This window comes from Scyliorhinus torazame, chromosome 4, assembly GCF_047496885.1.
Source record: "Scyliorhinus torazame isolate Kashiwa2021f chromosome 4, sScyTor2.1, whole genome shotgun sequence".
Taxonomy (NCBI): Eukaryota; Metazoa; Chordata; class Chondrichthyes; order Carcharhiniformes; family Scyliorhinidae; genus Scyliorhinus; species Scyliorhinus torazame.
In genome coordinates, this window is record NC_092710.1 from 199,999,785 (window position 1) to 200,019,063 (window position 19,279).

The following is a 19,279-nucleotide window of genomic DNA, read 5'->3' on the forward strand; positions in this document are numbered from 1 at the left end:
GATGGTGGAGGTCATGCAGACTCTAAGGGAGTTTGGGGAGTTTTCGGGCTATAAGCTCAATGTAGGGAAGAGTGAGCTCTTTGTATTACAGGCGGGGGCCAAGAAAGAGGGATAGGGGACCTACCGCTGAGGAGGGCGGAGGGGAGCTTTCGGTATCTGGGGATCTAGATAGCCAGGAGTTTGGGGACCCTACATAAACTGAATCTGACGAGGTTGGTGGAGCAAATGGAGGAGGATTTCAAAAGATGGGACATGTTACCGCTCTTGCTGGCGGGTAGAGTACAGTCGGTCAAAATGGTGGTCCTTCCGAGGTTTCTGTTTGTGTTTCAGTGCCTTCCCATCGTGATTACGAAGGCTTTTTTTAAGAGAGTAGGCAGGAGTATTATGGGGTTTGTGTGGGCGAATAAGACCCCGAGAGTAAAGAGAGGGTTCCTGGAACGCAGTAGGGACCGAGGAGGGTTGGCGCTACCAAACCTGGGGAGCTACTACTGGGCAGCAAATGTGCCGATGATCCGCAAGTGGGTTATGGAGGGAGAGGGGGCGGCATGGAAGAGGATGGTGATGGCGTCCTGTAAAGGAACGAGCCTGGGGGCGTTGGTGACGGCACCGCTGCCGCTCTCGCTGACAAAGTATACCACGAGCCCGGTGGTGGCGGCAACGCTAAGGATCTGTGGCCAGTGGAGACGGCACCGGGGTGCAATGGGAGCATCAGTGTGGTCCCCGATCAGGGGTAACCACCGGTTTGTCCCGGGGAAGATGGACGAGGGGTTCCAGAGATGGCATCGGGCGGGGATTGGAAGAATGGGGGACCTGTTCATCGACGGGACGTTTGCGAGCGTAGGGGCACTGGAGGAGAAGTTCGAGTTACCCCCGGGAAATGCCTTTAGATATATGCATGCGAGGGCTTTTGTGAGGCGACAGGTGAGGGAATTCCCGTTGCTCCTGGAACAAGAAGTTCAAGATAGGGTGATCTCGGGTGTATGGGTCGGGGAGGGCAAGGTGTTGGAAATACACCAGGAGTTGAAAGAAGAGGGGGAAGCGCTGGTAGAAGAGTTGAAGGGTAAATGGGAGGAGGAGCTGGGGGAGGAGATCGAGGAAGGTCTGTGGGCTGATGCCCTAGGTAGGGTTAATTCCTCCTCCTCATGTGCCAGGCTCAGCCTGATACAATTTAAGGTGGGCCACAGAGCGCACTTGACGGGGGCGAGGTTGAGTAGGTTCTTTGGGGTAGAGGGGAGTGGCGGGAGCAATATCTCAGGTGGTGAAAGTCCGGGTCAAGCCAAGCTGGGGGCTAGCAATATTTGGAGTAGTGGACGAACCGGGAGTGCAGGAGGGGAAAGAGGCCGGCATTCTGGCCTTTGTGTCCCTAGTAGCCCAGCGAAGGACCTTGCTAACGTGGAAGGAGGCGAAGCCCCCCAGCCTGGAGGCCTGGATAAATGATATGGCTGGGTTCATAAAGTTGGAGAGGATTAAGTTCGCCTTGAGAGGGTCTGCGCAGGGGTTCTACAGGCGGTGGCAACCGTTCCTAGACTATCTCGCAGAGCGTTAGAGGAAGGTCGGTCAGCAGCAGCAGCAACCTTGGGGGGGGGGGGGGGGGGGGGGGGGGGGGTGGAGGGGACGTCCTGGGGGGGGGGGGGGGGGGGACTGCCTGGGAGGGTGGATGAGCAAGAGATAACATGAAGGGTTGGGGAAACTGGCACGTACGGGTGAGGGCCAGTGTACAAAGCTGTGTAAATATATCATTTTGCCATGTATATATCTTGCTCTGCGCGATTTCTCGTTTTTTGTTTGTTACGGGGGGGGGGGGGGGGGGGGTATTGTTTGTAAGGGAGAAAAATTGTGTTAAAAAACTTTAAGAAATATATTTTTTTAAAAACAAAAAACACTGCAATGAAGATACCATGAAAAGCCCCTCGTCACCACATCCCGGCACCTGTTCGGGTACACGGAGGGAGAATTCCTGCAAATAGGGGCCAGCTTAAAATGTTGCTTAAACTGCCTCCAAATAAATCCTCAAAGTGGATCACTACCATCACTACCAGGCTCAAAGTGAATTTTACAGGGGAAAACGTGTATGCACCGTAACCAGGACCCTCAGACTTGAACCTCCATGTAGAATCTGGATCCTGAGGCCACCCCCGCAACTTTTCAATATTTGCAGCCCAATAGTAAAATAACAAATTAGTTAGTGCTAAACCCCCCAACTGCCTCTCTCTTTACAGAAACATCCTATGAATCCGTTGGGTCTTGCATGCCCAAACAAAGGAGGATATCATTTAATTGACCATACAAAAGAAAGCTTTGGGAAGAAAGACTGGGAGACACTGAAACAAAAACCTCTGGAAAATGCTCATTTTCACAGTCTGCACCCTGCCTGCAAAGGTCAGAGGGAGGATGTCGCACCCCAGTCACCAGACTAACAAAGTTAAGTGTGTGGAGCGGGGCCCAATTGTGGGCCACCCGGATTCCCAGGCAACAAAGTCTAGTCCTGGCCATGCAAAAACGGCAACTTCCCCAGATCAGCTCCCCTCCCTGGGGGATTCACCGGAAAGTATTCACTTTTTCCCTTGTCCAGCTTATACCCAGAGAAGGAGCCAAAACTCCTAAGTAGCTTCATTATGTCCTATACATTGGAGAGCTGGTCCATAATATGCAAAAACAAATCATCCGCAAATCTTCACCTGCAAATCCCACCCCCCCAGGCCCTATTTTCATCTAGTGGTGACTTCAACACAATGACCAGAGGCTCAATCGCCAAAGTAAACAAAATGGGGACAGTGGACAGCCCTGCCTTGCACCCCTGTTCAATTGAAAGTAAGAAGAACTCAGGACATTTGTACTTGGGGGCTCGGTACAAAATCCAAATCTATGATATGAATTTTTGTCCAAAGTCAAACCTTCCAAGCATTTCAAATATGTACCCCCACTCAACCCTGACAAATGCCTTTTCAGTTTCCATTGAAATAATCACCTCTGGCATAGGCACTGAAAATGGCGACAGAATGACGTTTAGCAATCTCCGTATGTTGGCTGACAACAGCCAGCCCTTAACAAAACCAGTCTGCTCCTCCGAAATCACCCATGGAAGGCAGGGCTCCAAACGCATTGCCAACATCTTCGCCAACAACTCAGTGTCAGCATTCAACAACGAAATGGGTCGGTATGACCACACCCCATAAGATCCGTATCCTTCTTCAGGATCAGGGAAATCGATGCCTGCGCCAATGTGGCTGGCACCCCCAGGACAAAGAATTGCGAAACATATCCAGCACAAGTAGGATCTACAGACCCGATAATTGTTTATAGAATTTGACAGGAAACCACCCGGACCCGGTACTATACCTGACTGCATCAAACCAATATACTTCGTGACCTCCTCCGGTCCTATCAACGCCTTGAACTCCTCCCTTGTCTCCTGTTCCATCACCGGGAAGGACAACCCGTCCAAAAACTGCATCATTGACAATGTCTCCTCTGGTGGCTTTGATTTATATAGATCTCGATAAAAGGCCTCAAATGCCTCATCAACCTTCACTGGGGCAGAAATCAGCCTGCTGCCCAAATCCTAAACTGCACTGTCTCCCGGGAGGCAGCCTGCCAACTCAGCTAGTGCGCTAGAATATGACTGGCCTTCTCCCCTTTTTCATAAAAGGTCCCCCCTTGAGCATCGCAACTGGTTCATCTCCTTACCCGTTGCAAGCAGCTCAAACTCCGTGTGCAGTTTTATCCTGTTGCCAACAACTCCGGTGTCGGGGCAATCAAGTATTGGCAGTCTGTGGTGAACCACTGTAATAGGAGATGTAAGGTAGGACCTGCATTACAGGTTTGCTGGTAGCTGGTAGCTCCTGCTGGCTGGCTCCGCCCACGGAGAACTGTATAAATATGCATGACATCCAGTGCCCTGCCATTTCGCTAGCTGCAGCAGGAGGCCACGCATCTGACTGTACCCAACTTTAGTCTTTGTGCAATTGATCGTGCATCAATTTATTACAGTCAGATTTTCCACAGAATGGATATCCGAATTAAGCCCGATCGCCTGCAGCTGGATCTGCACTCGCCCGACGCCAGGAAAGACTTTGCTCACTGGCTAGCATGTTTTGAGGCCTACATCAACGCGGCGGACCCCGCGCCAACGGAGGCTCAGAAGATAAACGTCCCGTACTCCAGACTGAGCTCCAACGTGTTCCCATTGATCCAAGACGCCACGAATTACACAAAAGCAATGGAACTCCTAAAGGAATACGACGTGCAGAAGGCGAACACGCTCTTCGCCAAGCATGTACTCGCCACCCACTCGCAACTACCTGGTGAGTCCATCGAAGACTTCTGGCGGGCCCTAATTCCACTCATCCGGGACTGTGACTGTCAGGCCGTCACGGCCGCCGAACACGCAAATCTCCTCATGCGCGATGCCTTTGTGATGGGGATTGCGCCGGACCGCATCCGAGAACGATTACTGGAAGGGGCCATGCTCGAACTGGCAGAGACGAAAAGCTTGGCGCTCTCCATGACGGTCACATCTTGTAACATACAATCGTAACCCTCCCGCTGCGCTGCCCACACTTCTACTTCTTCCTACCCCTCCTGGACCCCGCCGCCGACCTCCTCAGCCGGGGCTCTGCCTTCCCAATACACCTGTGCCGCACGCCGATCCGCGCACCCCGGGGGTCCCCGCTGCTACTTCTGCGGTCAGCAGAAGCACCCCCGCCAACACTGCCCAGCCCGCACTGCAGTTTGTAAAGCCTGCAGTAAAAAGGGCCACTTCGCGGCTGTGTGCCAGGCCCACGCAGTCGCTTCGATCGCGCCCGCTATCGCCCCCTCCCCTCGCCAGACGCACAATGGGAGCCACCATCTTCTCCTCCAGGGTCCATGTGTGACCAATGGGCGCCACCATCTTGTCCCCCTTCGGCCACGTGCGCCCCATGGGTGCCGCCATCTTGTCCTGACCCCGCAATGTGCGCACCATGGGAGCCGCCAACTTGTCTCCCACAGGGTCTCCGGACATCGCGACATCGGAACCACACATCCTCGCCACCCAAAGCATCCGATGGCTACCCGCAGCTCGCTTCGATGAAGCTGGACCAATCTCACCCGCACAACCTGGCCACCGCGTCGACGACGGTTAAAATCAACGGCCACGCGACCTCGTGCCTGCTGGACTCTGGGAGCACCGAAAGCTTTGTTCACCCAGATACGATAAGGCGCTGCTCCCTCGTGGTCCACCCTGCCAATCAAAGGATCTCCCTAGCCTCCGGATCCCACTCCGTCCCGATCCGAGGCTTTTGTACAGTCACCCTCATGGTCCAGGGCGTAGAATTTAGTAACTTCCGCCTCTATGTCCTTCCTAATCTCTGCGCTGCACTCCTGTTGGGCTTGGACTTCCAGTGCAACCTCCAGAGCCTCACCCTCAAATTCAGCGGGACCTTACCCCCCCCTTACCGTTTGCGACTTCGCGACCCTCAAGGTTGATCCCCCCTCCCTTTTTGCCAATCTAATTGCGGATTGCAAGCCTGTTGCCACTCGGAGCAGACGGTACAGCACCCAGGACAAGACCTTCATCAGGTCCGACGTCCAGCGGCTGCTTAAGGAGGGTATTATCGAGACCAGCAACAGCCCCTGGAGAGCCCATGTGATAGTGGTTAAAACTGGGGAGAAACACAGGATGATCGTGGACTACAGCCAGACCATCAATCGGTACACGCAGCTCAACGCTTACCCCCTCCCACACATATCTGATATGGTCAATCAGATTGTGCAGTAGCGGGTCTTCTCAACAATTGACCTGAAATCCGCCTACCACCAGCTCCCCATCCGGAAGTCGGACCGGCCATACACTGCCTTCGAGGCGGACGGTCGCCTCTACCACTTCCTTAGGGTCCCTTTCGGTGTCACAAATGGGGTCTCGGTCTTCCAAAGAGAGATGGACCGAATGGTCGACCAGTACGGTTTGCGGGCCACCTTTCCGTACTCAGATAATGTCACCATCTGCGGCCATGAACAGCAGGACCACGATGCCAACCTCAATAAATTCCTCTGCACTGCCACTCTTCTCAACCTGACCTACAACAAAGAGAAGTGTGTGTTCAGCACGATCCGGTTAGCCATTCTCGGCTATATAGTCCAAAACGGACTTCTCGGGCCCGACCCCGACCGCATGCGGCCCCTCATGGAACTTCCCCTCCCCCACTGCCCCAAGGCCCTCAAACGCTGCGTGGGGTTCTTTTCCTACTACGCTCAGTGGGTCGAAAACTATGCGGACAAGGCCCGCCCACTCATTCAGTCCATCCAATTCGCCTTCGCGGCTGAGGCACAACACGCTTTTGCCGGCATCAGAACAGACATCGCCAAGGCCGGGATGCACGCAGTGGACGAGTCACTGCCTTTCCAAGTATAAAGCGACGCTTCAGACGTCGCCCTTGCCGCCACTCTAAACCAGGCAGGCAGACCCGTGGCATTCTTTTCCCGCACCCTTCATGCCTCGGAAATTCGACACTCGTCCGTCGGAAAGGAGGCCCAAGCTATCGTTGAAGCTGTGCGGCATTGGAGGCATTACCTGGCCGGTAAGAGATTCACTCTCGTTACGGACCAACGGTCGGTAGCCTTCATGTTCAATAACACAGCTGGGCAAGGTCAAAAGTGACAAAATCTTGCGGTGGAGAATCAAGGTCTCCACCTATAATTACGAGATCTTGTATCGCCCCGGTAAACTCAACGAGCCCCCAGACGCCCTCTCCCGAGGTACATGTGCCAGCGCACAAGTGGACCAACTCCGGGCCCTACACGACAGCCTTTGTCACCCGGGGGGTCACTCGATTGTACCATCTGGTCAAAGCTCGCAATCTGCCCTACTCCGTCGAGGAAGTAAGGACAGTCACCAGGGACTGCCAGGTCTGTGCGGAGTGCAAGCCGCACTTCTACCGGCCAGACCGTGCGCGCCTGGTGACGGCTTCCTGCCCCTTTGAATGCCTCAGCGTGGATTTCAAAGGGCCCCTCCCCTCCACCGACCATAACACGTACATTCTCAGTGTGGTCGATGAGTACTCCAGATTCTCCTTCGCCATCCCATGCCCCGATATGACGTCTGCCACCGTCATCAAGGCCCTCAGCACCATCTTCGCTCTGTTCGGTTTCCCCGCCTACATCCACAGTGACAGGGGATCCTCATTCATGAGCGATGAGCTGTGTCAGTTCCTGCTCAGCAGGGGTATAGCCTCTAGCAGGACGACCAGCTACAACCCCCGGGGAAACGGGCAAGTAGAACGGGAGAATGGGACGGTTTGGAGGGCCGTCCAGCTGGCCCTACGGTCCAGGAACCTCCCAGCCTCTCGCTGGCAGGAGGTCCTCCCTGACGCTCTACACTCCATCCGGTCACTATTGTGCACCGCCACTAATAACACACCCCATGAACGTGTTTTTACCTTCCCCAGGAAGTCTACATCCGGGGTGTCGCTCCCGACTTGGCTCGCTGCTCCAGGACCGGTCCGTCTCTGTAGGCACGTCGAACTCCACAAGGCGGACCTCTTGGTGGACAGGGTTCACCTGCTCCACACCAACCCTCAATATGTCTACGCTGAGTTCCCCGACGGCCGCCAAAATACTGTCTCACTCAGGGACCTGGCACTGTCAGGTTCCACCCCAACACAACCCCCCACCAATGCGCCCCCCCCCCCCCCCACCTCCCAGCCAATATTGACCTCATCAGACCACCCCTCCATCCCCTTTTCCGCACAAGAGGACGAAGAGGACATCTGCACGCTCCCGGAGTTCCCCGATGACTGGCCAGCATCAGCAGCGCCACCACAGCCATCGGTGCCACCTCCACCACAGACTTCGCCGCCACCGTTACGCCGCTCCCAATGAAGCACCAAAGCACCGGACCGGCTGAACCTTTGACGGACTCCGGACCGTCAACATGGACCTTTCTTTCCCTACCACTGTATATAATTGCACTAATTGTATATAGTTTCATGTCACCCCCGCCAGACTCATTTTTAACAGGGGGTGAATGTGGTGAACCACTGTCATAGGAGATGTAAGGTCGGACCTGCACTACAGGTTCGCCGGTAGCTCCTGCCAGCTGGCTCCGTCCACGGAGAACTGTATAAATATGCATGACCTCTAGTGCCCTGCCATTTCGCCAGCTGCAGCAGGAGGCCATGCATCTGACTGTAATAAAGCCACAGTTGTACCCATCTTTAGTCTTTGTGCAATTGATCGTGCATCACAGTCCACCTCGGGAATGGAATCCATCAGCCTCTGCCGCTCCACCCTCCCAGATTTATCCTCATGCACGTTGTAGGAGATTATCTCCCCCCTAACGAGGCGACAGTGGAGGATCACGTAGCGAGCGTGGAACGAGACGAAGGGACCGTCGATTGCGGCGCAGAATGTAGCCATCCGGTAGACGAACCAGGAACGAGTGGGGGGCCACCTGCCGAAGGACAATAGTGGTTGCAGACCAGCCACCTTCCGGAAGATGGATGCGGACGTTGTCATCTGGAGCCAGAGCAGGGAGATCAACTGCATGGGAGTCATGAGCCGCCTTGTGCTGTGCACGAGACAGCTGCATCCGGCGAAGGATCGGAACGTGGTCGAGGTCTGGGACATGAATGGACGGCACCGTCGTCCTCAGGGTACGACCCATGAGCAACTGGGCTGGCGACAGGCCAGTGGACAGTGGGGCGGAGTGATAGGCCAGCAAGGCGAGGTAGAAATCGGACCCAGCATCGGCAGCCTCGCAGAGGAGCCGTTTGACTATATCTACTCCCTATATCTACTCTGCTTTGCCGTTGGATTGGGGGTACAGGGGACTGGATGCCACGGGCAAAATTGTACTGCCTGGCAAAGTTGGACCATTCCTGGCTGGCGAAGCAGGGGCCATTGTCCGACATAGCCGTGAGCGGGATGCCGTGTCGAGGAAAGGTTTCTTTACAAGCATGAATGACTGCAGACGAGGTGATGTTGTGCACCGTATCACCTCCGGGTAATTCGAAAAGTAGTCCACGATCAGGACATAGTCTCTACCCGGGGCGTGGAACAGGTCGATGCCCACCTTGCTCCATAGTGACTTGACCAACTCATGGGGCTGCAGGGTCTCACGTGGTTGGGCCGGCTGGGAGCGCTGACAAGTGGGGCAGTTGAGCCACTGTGTTGGCTATGTCCTCATTAATGCCGGGCCAGTACACTGCCTCTCGGGCCCGTCGGCGGCACCTTTCCACGCCAAGGTGGCCCTCGTGTAGTTGTTCCAGGACGAGCTGGCGCATGCTATACACAGACGGGATAACAATGCGGTCCAGTTTTAGAAAAACCCTGTCTACTACTGCCAGATCATCTCTGACATTATAGAACTGAGGGCATTAGCCCTTGAGCCACCCGTCTGTTAGGTGGCGCATGACACGCTGTAGCAAAGGGTCAGCCGCCGTCTCCCGGCGAATTTGGACGAGGCATTCATCCGTGGCAGGTAGATTGGAGGCCCCGAATGCCACAATGATGAGGTCTTTGCCTGGGTCATATCGCTGGAGCTTGAGAAGAATACGCTGGAGGCGAGGCGTCATGTCGTTCAAGTCTTTCTGTATTATATTGACCAGTGGGCGATGGTCGGTCTCAACGGTGAATTGAGGAAGTCCACAGACATAATCGTGAAACTTAACCATACCGGTCAGAAGGCCCAGGCACTCCTTTTCTATCTGCGTGTAGCGCTGCTCCGTGGGGGTCATGGCGCGTGACGCATATGCAACGGGGGCCCATGATGAGGCCTCATTACGTTGAAGGAGCACTGCCCCAATGCCGGATTGGCTGGCATCAGTCGGGATTTTGGTCTCCTTTGCTGGATCAAAGAAAGCTAAGACCGGGGCCGTGGTCAGTTTTGTTTTGAGTTCTCTCCATTCGCGTTCGTGGGCAGGGAGCCATTGGAAGTATGTCGTCTTCCTGACCAGGTTCCTGAGAGCCGTGGTATGAGAGGCGAGGTTAGAGAGGAACTTCCCTAAAAAATTGACCATGCCCAGAAATCGGAGGACCGCCTTCTTGTCCTCTGGTGTTTTCATAGCTGTGATAGCAGCTACCTTGTCCGCATCCGGCTGCACACCCAATTGGGAGATGTGGTCCCCGAGGAACTTAAGTTCTGTCTGACCAAAAGAGCATTTTGCCCTGTTGAGGCGGAGGCCATGCTCACGTATACGTTTGAATACGCGCTGGAGGCGACTAACATGCTCCTGCGGGGTGGTGGACCAAATGATTATGTCGTCGACATCGACGTAAACACCTTCAATGCCTTCCATCATTTGTTCCATAATCCTATGGAACACGTCTGATGCAGATATGATCCCAAACAGCATCCTGTTGTACCAATATCTGCCAAAGGGGGTATTAAATGTGCAAAGTTTCCTGCTGGATTTGTCGAGCTAGATTTGCCAGAATCCTTTTGAGGCGTCGAGTTTGGTGAAGAGCTTTGTGCAAGCCATCTCACATGTAAACTCTTCATTCTTGGGAATTGGATAATGCTCTTTTACACATACCTTGGAACTGACCCAGTCGGTTGATTCCATGAATTTGGAAATCACTCCTTGGTTCTGGAGGTCCTGCAGCTGCTGCTTGAGGCAGTCCTTAAGGGGTGCTGGGACCCTGCGAGCTGCGTGCACCACAGACGTGGCATTCTGTGTCAATAAGATCTTGTAGGTGTACGGGAGCATGCCCATGCCCTCGAAGACGTCGTGGTGCTGGTCGATAATGGCGTCGAGTTGCGCCCTGAAGTCGGTGTCCTGAAAGGCAGATGTGTCATCAGGAGTGAGAGAGTGAACTCTCTGAACGAGGTTCAACAGCTTGCATGCCTGCGCGCCAGGCAGGGAGGCTTTCGAGGAGCCCACGATTTCAAAGGGATGGATGGCTTTGCATGACCTGTGCGTCACATGAGCCGCTGGCATCAATGGCATTGCCATTGTAATCTAATAGCTGGCAGGCTGATGGATGGATGGCTGGTTTGACACACGGAAAGGGGTGAAATTTGGAATATTGCAGCCGGCGCTACTGTGGGTCACTTTCAAGGACCGCCACTACTTCGAGACGCCGGAGGAGGCGTGGACCTTTATCCAGGCTGAAAAATTGGACTCGGATTGAGGGTCGGTTGCGAGGGGATGTCGAGAGGGGATTGATGTGATTGTTGTGTTTTGGGGGGATGTTCTGTTCTGTTTGGTGCTGGTGTTTTTGGGTGCTGGGTGGGGTAGGGTGAAATGGTTCGTAGTGGGGGTTTGGTGAGAGTGTGGGCGTCGGTGGTTGGAAGAGGGGGCCCCATTTGGGGGGGGGAGGGGAGAAGAGGGGAGAGGGGAGGCCCGAGGTGGGGGAGCTGGGAAAGGGAGTTGCGCCTGAGGGGGCGGGGCCGGCTTGGTGGAAAGCACGTTTTTTTTTCCTGCGCTAGGGAAGGGGGCGGAGTCAGGGGGAGGAGTGGTGCTGGAGAGGAGTGCCCGTTGATGGACGGGGGGGGGGGGGGGGGGGGGGGGGGGGGGATTCTCACACTGGGGGGGGGTCGATGGAGTGGCGGGAGTGGCCGGGGTCAGCTGACTTACGGGAGTGCTATGGGGGGCAACGCAGCTAGGGGGGGACCTAGCTGGGGGGGACTGGGTTGCTGCTGCATTGGCCAAAGGGGAGCTGGAGCCTGAAGAGAGAGTCGGGGCGGGGGTCTGCCGCTGTGGGGAACGGAGAGTGTGGGAAGCGCTGGCACGCGGCTGGCCTAGAAAGGGAGATGGCTAATCGGCAGTGGGGGGGGGGGGGGGGGGGCAGCCTGATCAGTAAGCTGCAGGGGGTGGTCTTGGTGAATGTGTATGCCCCGAATTGGGACGATGCCGGATTTATGCGGCGCATGTTGGGCCGGATTCCGGCCTTGATAATGGGGGGGGGGGGGGGGGGGGGGGTACACTTTAATACGGTATCGGATCCAGCATTGGACCGCTATAGATCCAGGACGGGTAAGAGGCCGGCGGCGGCCAAGGTGTTGAGGGGGTTTATGGACCAGATGGGAGGGGTGGACCCATGGAGGTTTGTTAGGCCGGGGGCCAGGGAATTCTTTCTTTTCCCACGTCCATAAAGCCTACTCCTGGATTGGCTTCTTCGTTTTGAGCAGGGCACTGATCCCGAGGGTAGAGGACACGGAATATTCGGCCATAGCCATCTCAGACCATGCCCCGCACTGGGTGGAGCTCGAGCTAGGGGAGGAGAGGGTCCAGCGCCCGCTGTGGCACCTGGAGGTGGGTTTTCTGGCGGATGAGGTGGTGAGCGGGCGGATCCGGCGGTGCATTGAAAGATACCTAGAGGTGAACGATAATGGGGAGGTGCAGGTAGGGTGGTCTGGGAGGCGCTGATTAGGTGAGAGCTAATCTCCACTAGGGCCCACAAGGAGGGGAAGGAGATGAGAGAGAGGGAGAGGGGGAGATTTTAAGGGTAGAAAGGAGGTATGCAGAGGTCCCCGAGGAGGAGCTACTCAAGGAGCGACGAAGCCTCCGGGCCGAGTTCGACCTGTTGGCCACCAAGGAGGCGGAGGTGCAGTGGAGGAAGGCGCAAGGGGCGGTGTATGAATACGGGGAGAAGGCTAGCCGGATGCTGGCATACCAGCTGTGGAAGCGGGAGGCGGCGAGGGAGATTGGGGGAGTTTGGGATAAAGGGAGGAACACGGTGCGGAGTGCGGTGGGAATAAATGGGGTATTTAGAGACTTCTATGAGGGGCTGTATAGGTCTGAGCCCCCGATGGAGGAGGGGGGGATGCGTCGTTTTCTGGACCGGCTGAGGTTCCCGAGGGTAGAGGAGGGGCAGGTGGCGGGGCTTGGGGCACCGGTAGGGCTGGAGGAGCTGACTAAGGGGCTGGGGAGTATGCAGGCAGGGAAGGCACCGGGGCCAGATGGGTTCCCGGTGGAATTTTACAGGAAGTGTCTGGACCTGTTGGGCTCACTACTAGTGAGGACTTTCAATTAGGCGAGGGAGGGGGGCCCTACCCGCAACGATGTCCAGGGCGCTGATCTTGAAGCGGGACAAGGACCCTTTACAGTGTGGGTTAGGTTATTTACAAAGCCCCGGTGGCGAGTGTGGCCACAAATCGGAGGAGGTCGGAATACTTTCGGCTGTACCGGGGGACGAGGCAGGGGTGCCCCCTATCCCCCCTGCTATTTGCATTGGCGATTGAACCTTTGGCGATCGCTTTGAGGGAGTCCAGGAACTGGAGGGGGCTGGTGCAGGGGGGGGTGGGAAACACCGCGTATCACTGTATGCAAACAACCTGTTACTGTATGTGGCGGACCCGGTGGGGGGGATGCCGGAGGTGATGCGGATCCTCAGGGAGTTTGGAGACTTTTCCGGGTATAAGCTCAACATGGGGAAGAGTGAGCTATTAGTGATACACCCAGGGGACCAGGGAAGGGGGATTAAACGAGCTTCCACTGAAGAGGGCGGAAAGGAGTTTTCGATACGTAGGGATCCAGGTGGGCAGGTGCTGGGGGGCCCTACACAAGCTCAACTTGACAAGGCTGGTGGAGCAGATGGAGGAGTTTAAAAGGTGGGATATGCTGCCACTCTCCCTGGCGGGTAGGGTACAGTCGGTGAAGATGACAGTGCTCCCGAGGTTCCTTTTTATATTCCAGTGCCTCCCCATCCTGATCCCTAAGGCCTTTTTTAAGCGGTTCAGCAGGAGCATCATAGGGTTTGTATGGACAAAAAAGACCCCGAGGGTGAGAAGGGTGTTTCTGAAATGGAGCAAGGACAGAGGAGGGCTAGCGTTGCCCAATCTGTGTGGGTACTACTGGGCTGCCAAATGTGGCGATGATACGCAAGTGGGTAATGGAGGGGGAGGGGGCGGCGTGGAAGAGGCTGGAGATGGCGTCCTGAGTGGGCATGAGCCTGAGAGCATTGGTGACGGCATCGCTGCCGTTCCCGCCGACAAGGTATATCACGAGTCCAGTGGTGGCGGCGACCCTCAAAATTTGGGGGCAGTGGAGATGGCACAGGGGGGAGGCAGAGGCTTTGGTGTGGTCCCCGATCCGAGAGAACCATCGGTTTGTCCCGGGGAGAATGGATGGGGGGTTCCTGAGCTGGCACAGGGCAGGTATTAGAAGGATGGGGGACCTGTTTATAGATGGAACGTTTGCGAGCCTTGGGGCATTGGAAGAAAAATTTGGGCTCCCCCTGGAAATGCCTTCAGGTACATGCAGGTAAGGGAGTTTGTAAGATGGCAGGTGAGGGAATTTCCGCTGCTGCCGGCACGTAGGATCCAGGATAGGGTGCTCTCGGGGGTGTGGGTTGGAGAGGGCAGGATCTCGGCGATCTACCAGGAGGAGGAGACCTCGGTGGAGGAGCTGAAAGGTAAATGGGAGGAGGAGCTGCGGGAGGAGATAGACGAGGGTACGTGGGTGCACGCCCTGGGTAGGGTAAATTCTTCCTCCTCTTGCGCCAGGCTTAGCCTGATACAATTTAAGGTTCTGCACAGGGCGCACATGACAGGGGCAAGGCTGAGTCGTTTTTTTGGAGTGGAGGACAGGCGTGTGAGGTGTTCGGGGAGCCCAGCAAATCATGCCCACATGTTCTGGGCGTGCCCAGCGCTGGATGGGTTCTGGAGGGGCGTTGCGAGGACGGTGTCTAAGGTGATAAACACCCGGGTTAAGCTGAGTTGGATGCTCGCACTATTCGGGGTATCGGACGAGCCGGGAGTGCAGGAGGCAAAAGAGGCCGGTATTCTGGCCTTTGCGTCCCTCGTGGCCCGGCGGAGGATTCTGCTACAGTGGAAGGATGCGAGGCCCCCAAGCTTGGAAGCCTGGATCAGCGACATGGCAGGGTTCATTAAATTGGAGAGGGTAAAATTTGCCTTAAGAGGATCTGTGCAAGGGTTCTTCAGGCGGTGGCAACCGTTCCTAGACTTTCTAGCGGAGCAATAGGAGGTGGTCAGCAGCAACACGGGGGGGGGGGGTTACTTTGTGTTTACTACTGTGTTTATTATTGTTTAATGGGGTGCTTGTATATTGGGGGAATACGTGACATAGCTATAAGATGTTTATTTATGTGCTCTTTGTTTTTTCTTATTTATGTAAGGGGGGGGGAGGGGTTTGTTGAAAATATGTAAACAATTTGAATAAAAATATTTTTTAAAAAAAGAAACAGTTGCTCTGGAAGCAGAGATAAAAAGGAAGCCTGAAGGGGAAGGTCGAGGACCAGGAGAACCGGTCTCAGCAGTAGAATATTTGAATAGCGATCCTGCCAGAGGAGATTGAGGGCAGAGACCTGTCGGACTACGTGGCCTAGATGCTGGGCAATCTGGTTGAAAGAGACAGCTTTCCCAAGCCACTGGAGATCAACAGGGCCCACAGGTCTCCCCGATCGAAGCCCAAGGCCGGGGAACAGCCAAGGGTGATAATTGCCAAGTTACAAAGGTACCAGGATCGGAAGAGGATCCTGCGTCGGGCTTGGTAGACCAAAGCGAGCAGTTGGGAATGACACAAAATGCGGGTGTACCAAAACATTGGAGCAGACCTGGCAAAGCACAGGGCCGGGTTTAACCATGCGAAGTCGGCCCTGTACAAGAACGGCGTAAAATTTGTTCCCAGCCTGGCTCTGGGTGACGTTCCAAAATAAAGAACACTATTTCGGCACTCCGGTAGAAGCGGACGGGTTTGTGCTGCGAATGGCCTGGACAAAAGGTAAACAAAGCAGCGATGGGGAAGATGCAAGAGAGAAAAGAAAAAGTTGCGTGGGACGGTACAGACTCGCTTTGAGCAGGAACACTAGCTCACAGGAAGGAAGGGGCGAGGGCAGTCGGAGTGCAGGAAAGGGGGAAGAGGAGACAAAGAGGGTGGTAATTGATCGGGCATAAGGAGGGGGCAAGATCAGTCCTGGGAAGGGGCCATCACACTAGCGGGGAAAGCTAGCGGCAGGATGTATGAAAGAGAAGCAGGCCGCGGGGCAGCGCCAGGGGGGAGGGAGCACCTGTCAGGGGAGTGTGTGGGTATTACAGGGTTGGCGGGGAGGGTAGAAAGGAGGATAGGGGGGGGATGTGAGACCTACCAATGTTGGAGGAGCTACTGAACAGTCTGGAAAAGGGAACTGCGGAGACATATACGGAAGACTTTTAGAAAGGACACGCTCTCCACGACGGAACTAGGGGAAAAAGGGAGGAAGAATTAGGAATGGAAGTAGGGTGGGGATTCTGGAGCGAAGCACTGAACAGGGCCAACTCCACTTCCTCCTGCACAAGACTAAGCCTCATGCAGCTTAAAGTGGTGCACAGAGAACCCGAATGTGCAGGTTCTTCCCGGAGATGGAGGCCAAATGTGAAGGGTGCCAGGGAGGCCCGGCCAACCATGCCCACATGTTCTGGGCCTGCCCCAGACTTGTCGGGGTTTGGACAGCCTTCTTCGAGGCGATGTCCAAGGTTGTGATAGTGAAAGTGGAGCTGTGCCCGATGGCGTGTAGTCTTTGGGGTATCGGACCAGCCAGAACTTCATATGGGGAAGAGGGCCGAACTCCCTTGCATTTGCTTCCCTAATCGCCCTGCAGAGAATTGTGCTCGGCTGCTGATCAGCAGCACCACCCACTGCTGCAGACTGGCTGGCAGACCTATCGGAATTTCTCCATCTGGGGAAGATCAAATACGCCATCCGAGGGTCGGAAGAAGGCTTCCACAAAACGTGGGGGTCATTCATCAGCATGTTCCAAGACCGGTTTGAAGCCAACAATGATTGAATGGGGGGAGATGAGGGTGGGGACGCATGAGAACCACCAGGGCCACAGAAACCAGACATGAATGGGAGAGGGGGGGTGGGGTGGGGGGTGGAATGCCAAAGGGAAGCACCAGGGAGAGACCGACACATTCCAGAGGGCCCCTCACAAAGCTATAAGAGTGAAACAAACTCCAGAGCAAACCATCTACGGTGAAAGTAAGGGCCTAGGTTAGGACTCGGAGACAGCAGAAAAAGGAGTGTGGGGGGGAGGGGTTGCTGAAAAGGAACAGCGTGTAAATTGTAACCATCTCACCCATTTCTTGTACAGTGTAAAAATGCAAACTTTAATCAAAAATATTTGTCAAAAAAGATGCATTTAGAATTAACTTGCGATCGCAAGGCATACAATGCTATGGGCCAAATGCTGGAAAATGGGATTAGAATAGTTAGGTGGTTGATTTTAACTGACGCAGACGCAATGGACTAAAGGGTCTTTTGTGTGCTGCATGACTCGACTCAAACGTGCCTAGAAACCCCCCCCCCCAGCAAATCCCCATAACCACATTCCTTCACCCACAATACAGAAACCCCACAATAAATACAGATACAAAGGGCAGCACGGTGGCGCAGTGGATAGCACTGCTGCCTCACGGCGCTGACGTCCCACGTTCGATCCCGGCTCTGGGTTACTGTCCTTTTGGAGTTTTCACATTCTCCCCGTGTTTGCATGGATTTCACTCCCACAACCCAAAAGATGTGCAGGGTAGGTGAATTGGTCACGCTAAATTGCCCCTTAATTGGAAAAAATTATTTTAAAAAAAAATTTTAAAAAATAAATACAGATACAAGTGCACCTAATAGTTAACAATTATTCAGTTCGCTCCCAGTACATGTTTATAGCAAACTCATTTGCATCCCCTGGCTCAAAGAAAGTGTCTCTCATTAAAAGTCACTCAAAGATGAGCCGGGAACACCACCACAAATCACACATTACTCTTGTACAACACAGCTTTGTCACTTGTTTTCTCGCCAGTTCTGATCCCACGTCCTGGTATATTCTGACGGTGTGGTCCTCCCATCTATAGTCTCAATGGTCTTTCCTCATTCTTTATCTTGGTACCTGTGAAACCTGACAATGATCGCCTGTAATGGTTCCCCAGATCTGGGATCTGCCTCAGGGACCGATGGCCCTGGTCTAACTCAGTAGATTGGCAATCCCCTCTTCCCACCATCTTGCTAAACATCTTGGACAGATAATCCATAGAATTTGGGCCCTCCAGACCCTACGGCAGCCCAAGATTATTAAATTTTGCCGTCTGGAGCGGTTTTCCAGATCGTTTACCTTGGCCTTCAACTCTTTGTGCCTTTCAACCAGCAATGCTATCTCTGCCTCCAGGGAGTCAATCCGGTCACTCTGGTCCAAGAGTGCCACCTCCACCTTTTGTGCTCCTTTATCCTCTGATCCGTCTTCTTCAAGGCCGCACGGATGGGGGGCTCAAGCCCCTTCCATTGCCTTATCAAGGTCCTCAGCGACCTCCTGCTGCTTCTTGAATTTGTCTGTCAAGAAGCTTGCCAGCATCTCAGCCGTCCATGGAGAGGCCAAAGTCACAGCAGGAGCCTCCGCCATTTTCTCCACCAACGAGGCTCAAGGCTTCTGAGATCAATGACGATTCTTTGCCTGACTGCTCCCTTGTAATAAAGATGTGCTGTTAGGTAATTTGGACTTTCTGAATTCTCCCTCAGTGTACCAAGACAGGCACCAGAGGGGGACGACTATGGGATTTTCACAGTAACTTCATTGCAGTGTTAATGTCAGCCTATTTGTGACAATAATAAAGATTATTTAATTTACTTGTTGGGCATTACTATTATGTGGGGACCTTATCCCATAAAACAAATCAAATATCCCCCCAAACTGGGCAAAAATGACCTAAAACACCCTGGGGGGTGGGGGCACTGCATGTGCTGCCGTTGGAAGTCTACTCATCTTTTCATTTTAAAGTTGATAGATATTAACAGTTCAATCACACATTTTGTAGTTATTTTAAGCATTTCTCATTCAGATTGGTCTTTGAGCACAACCTATTCATAGAACAATGTACAAAAGGACCTACAGTAAGTACAATCGTAAATCTGAACATCTATTGAAGGAAAATTTAATGAGCCTATTTTAATATCAATAATAATATATTTCAGCTTACATGTTTACCGTATACCGAATTACTATCTGCTCTGACACATGAGTAGGTTATATTCTTAAAGTAAAGGCCATCATCTCGGAAGTTGTTTGGCTGGTTGAAAGCATTCAGGAAAGCTTGAACTTGTCCTGGATCCAACTAATAAAAACAAAGTGTTTCAAGTTATTGGAAAAGATGTTTCATTTTACTGAAATCTACTGTTAATGAACATGCTTTACTTTGATACAGGGATGGTTAAGCATAGTTCAACACAACCTGTGATTATGGAATATTTCATTCATACCTTGAAACTATATTATAAAAAGTGACTTGTTGTTCATCTTTGACCAATATGCCCACAGCAGAGTAGATTTTCCTGTATACATGCGGAATACACTCATTTGATGAGAAATCATTTTT

At 53.8% G+C, this 19,279-nt stretch overlaps 1 protein-coding gene across 4 annotated transcripts in view; it reads right to left on the minus strand.

Annotated features, from left to right (window-relative positions):
- pfn4 (profilin family member 4) overlaps nucleotides 1-19,279 on the minus strand; it is a 56,337-nt gene that overhangs the window by 19,156 nt on the left and 17,902 nt on the right. For 3 of the 4 annotated variants that reach the window (XM_072499115.1, XM_072499116.1, XM_072499118.1), the window contains exon 3: nucleotides 18,884-19,018. The exons of the other annotated variant lie outside the window; for it this stretch is intronic. In XM_072499115.1, coding sequence (XP_072355216.1) covers nucleotides 18,884-19,018 — 135 coding nt within the window. The remainder of the gene's footprint in view (nucleotides 1-18,883; nucleotides 19,019-19,279) is intronic. 4 annotated transcript variants of the gene reach the window in all.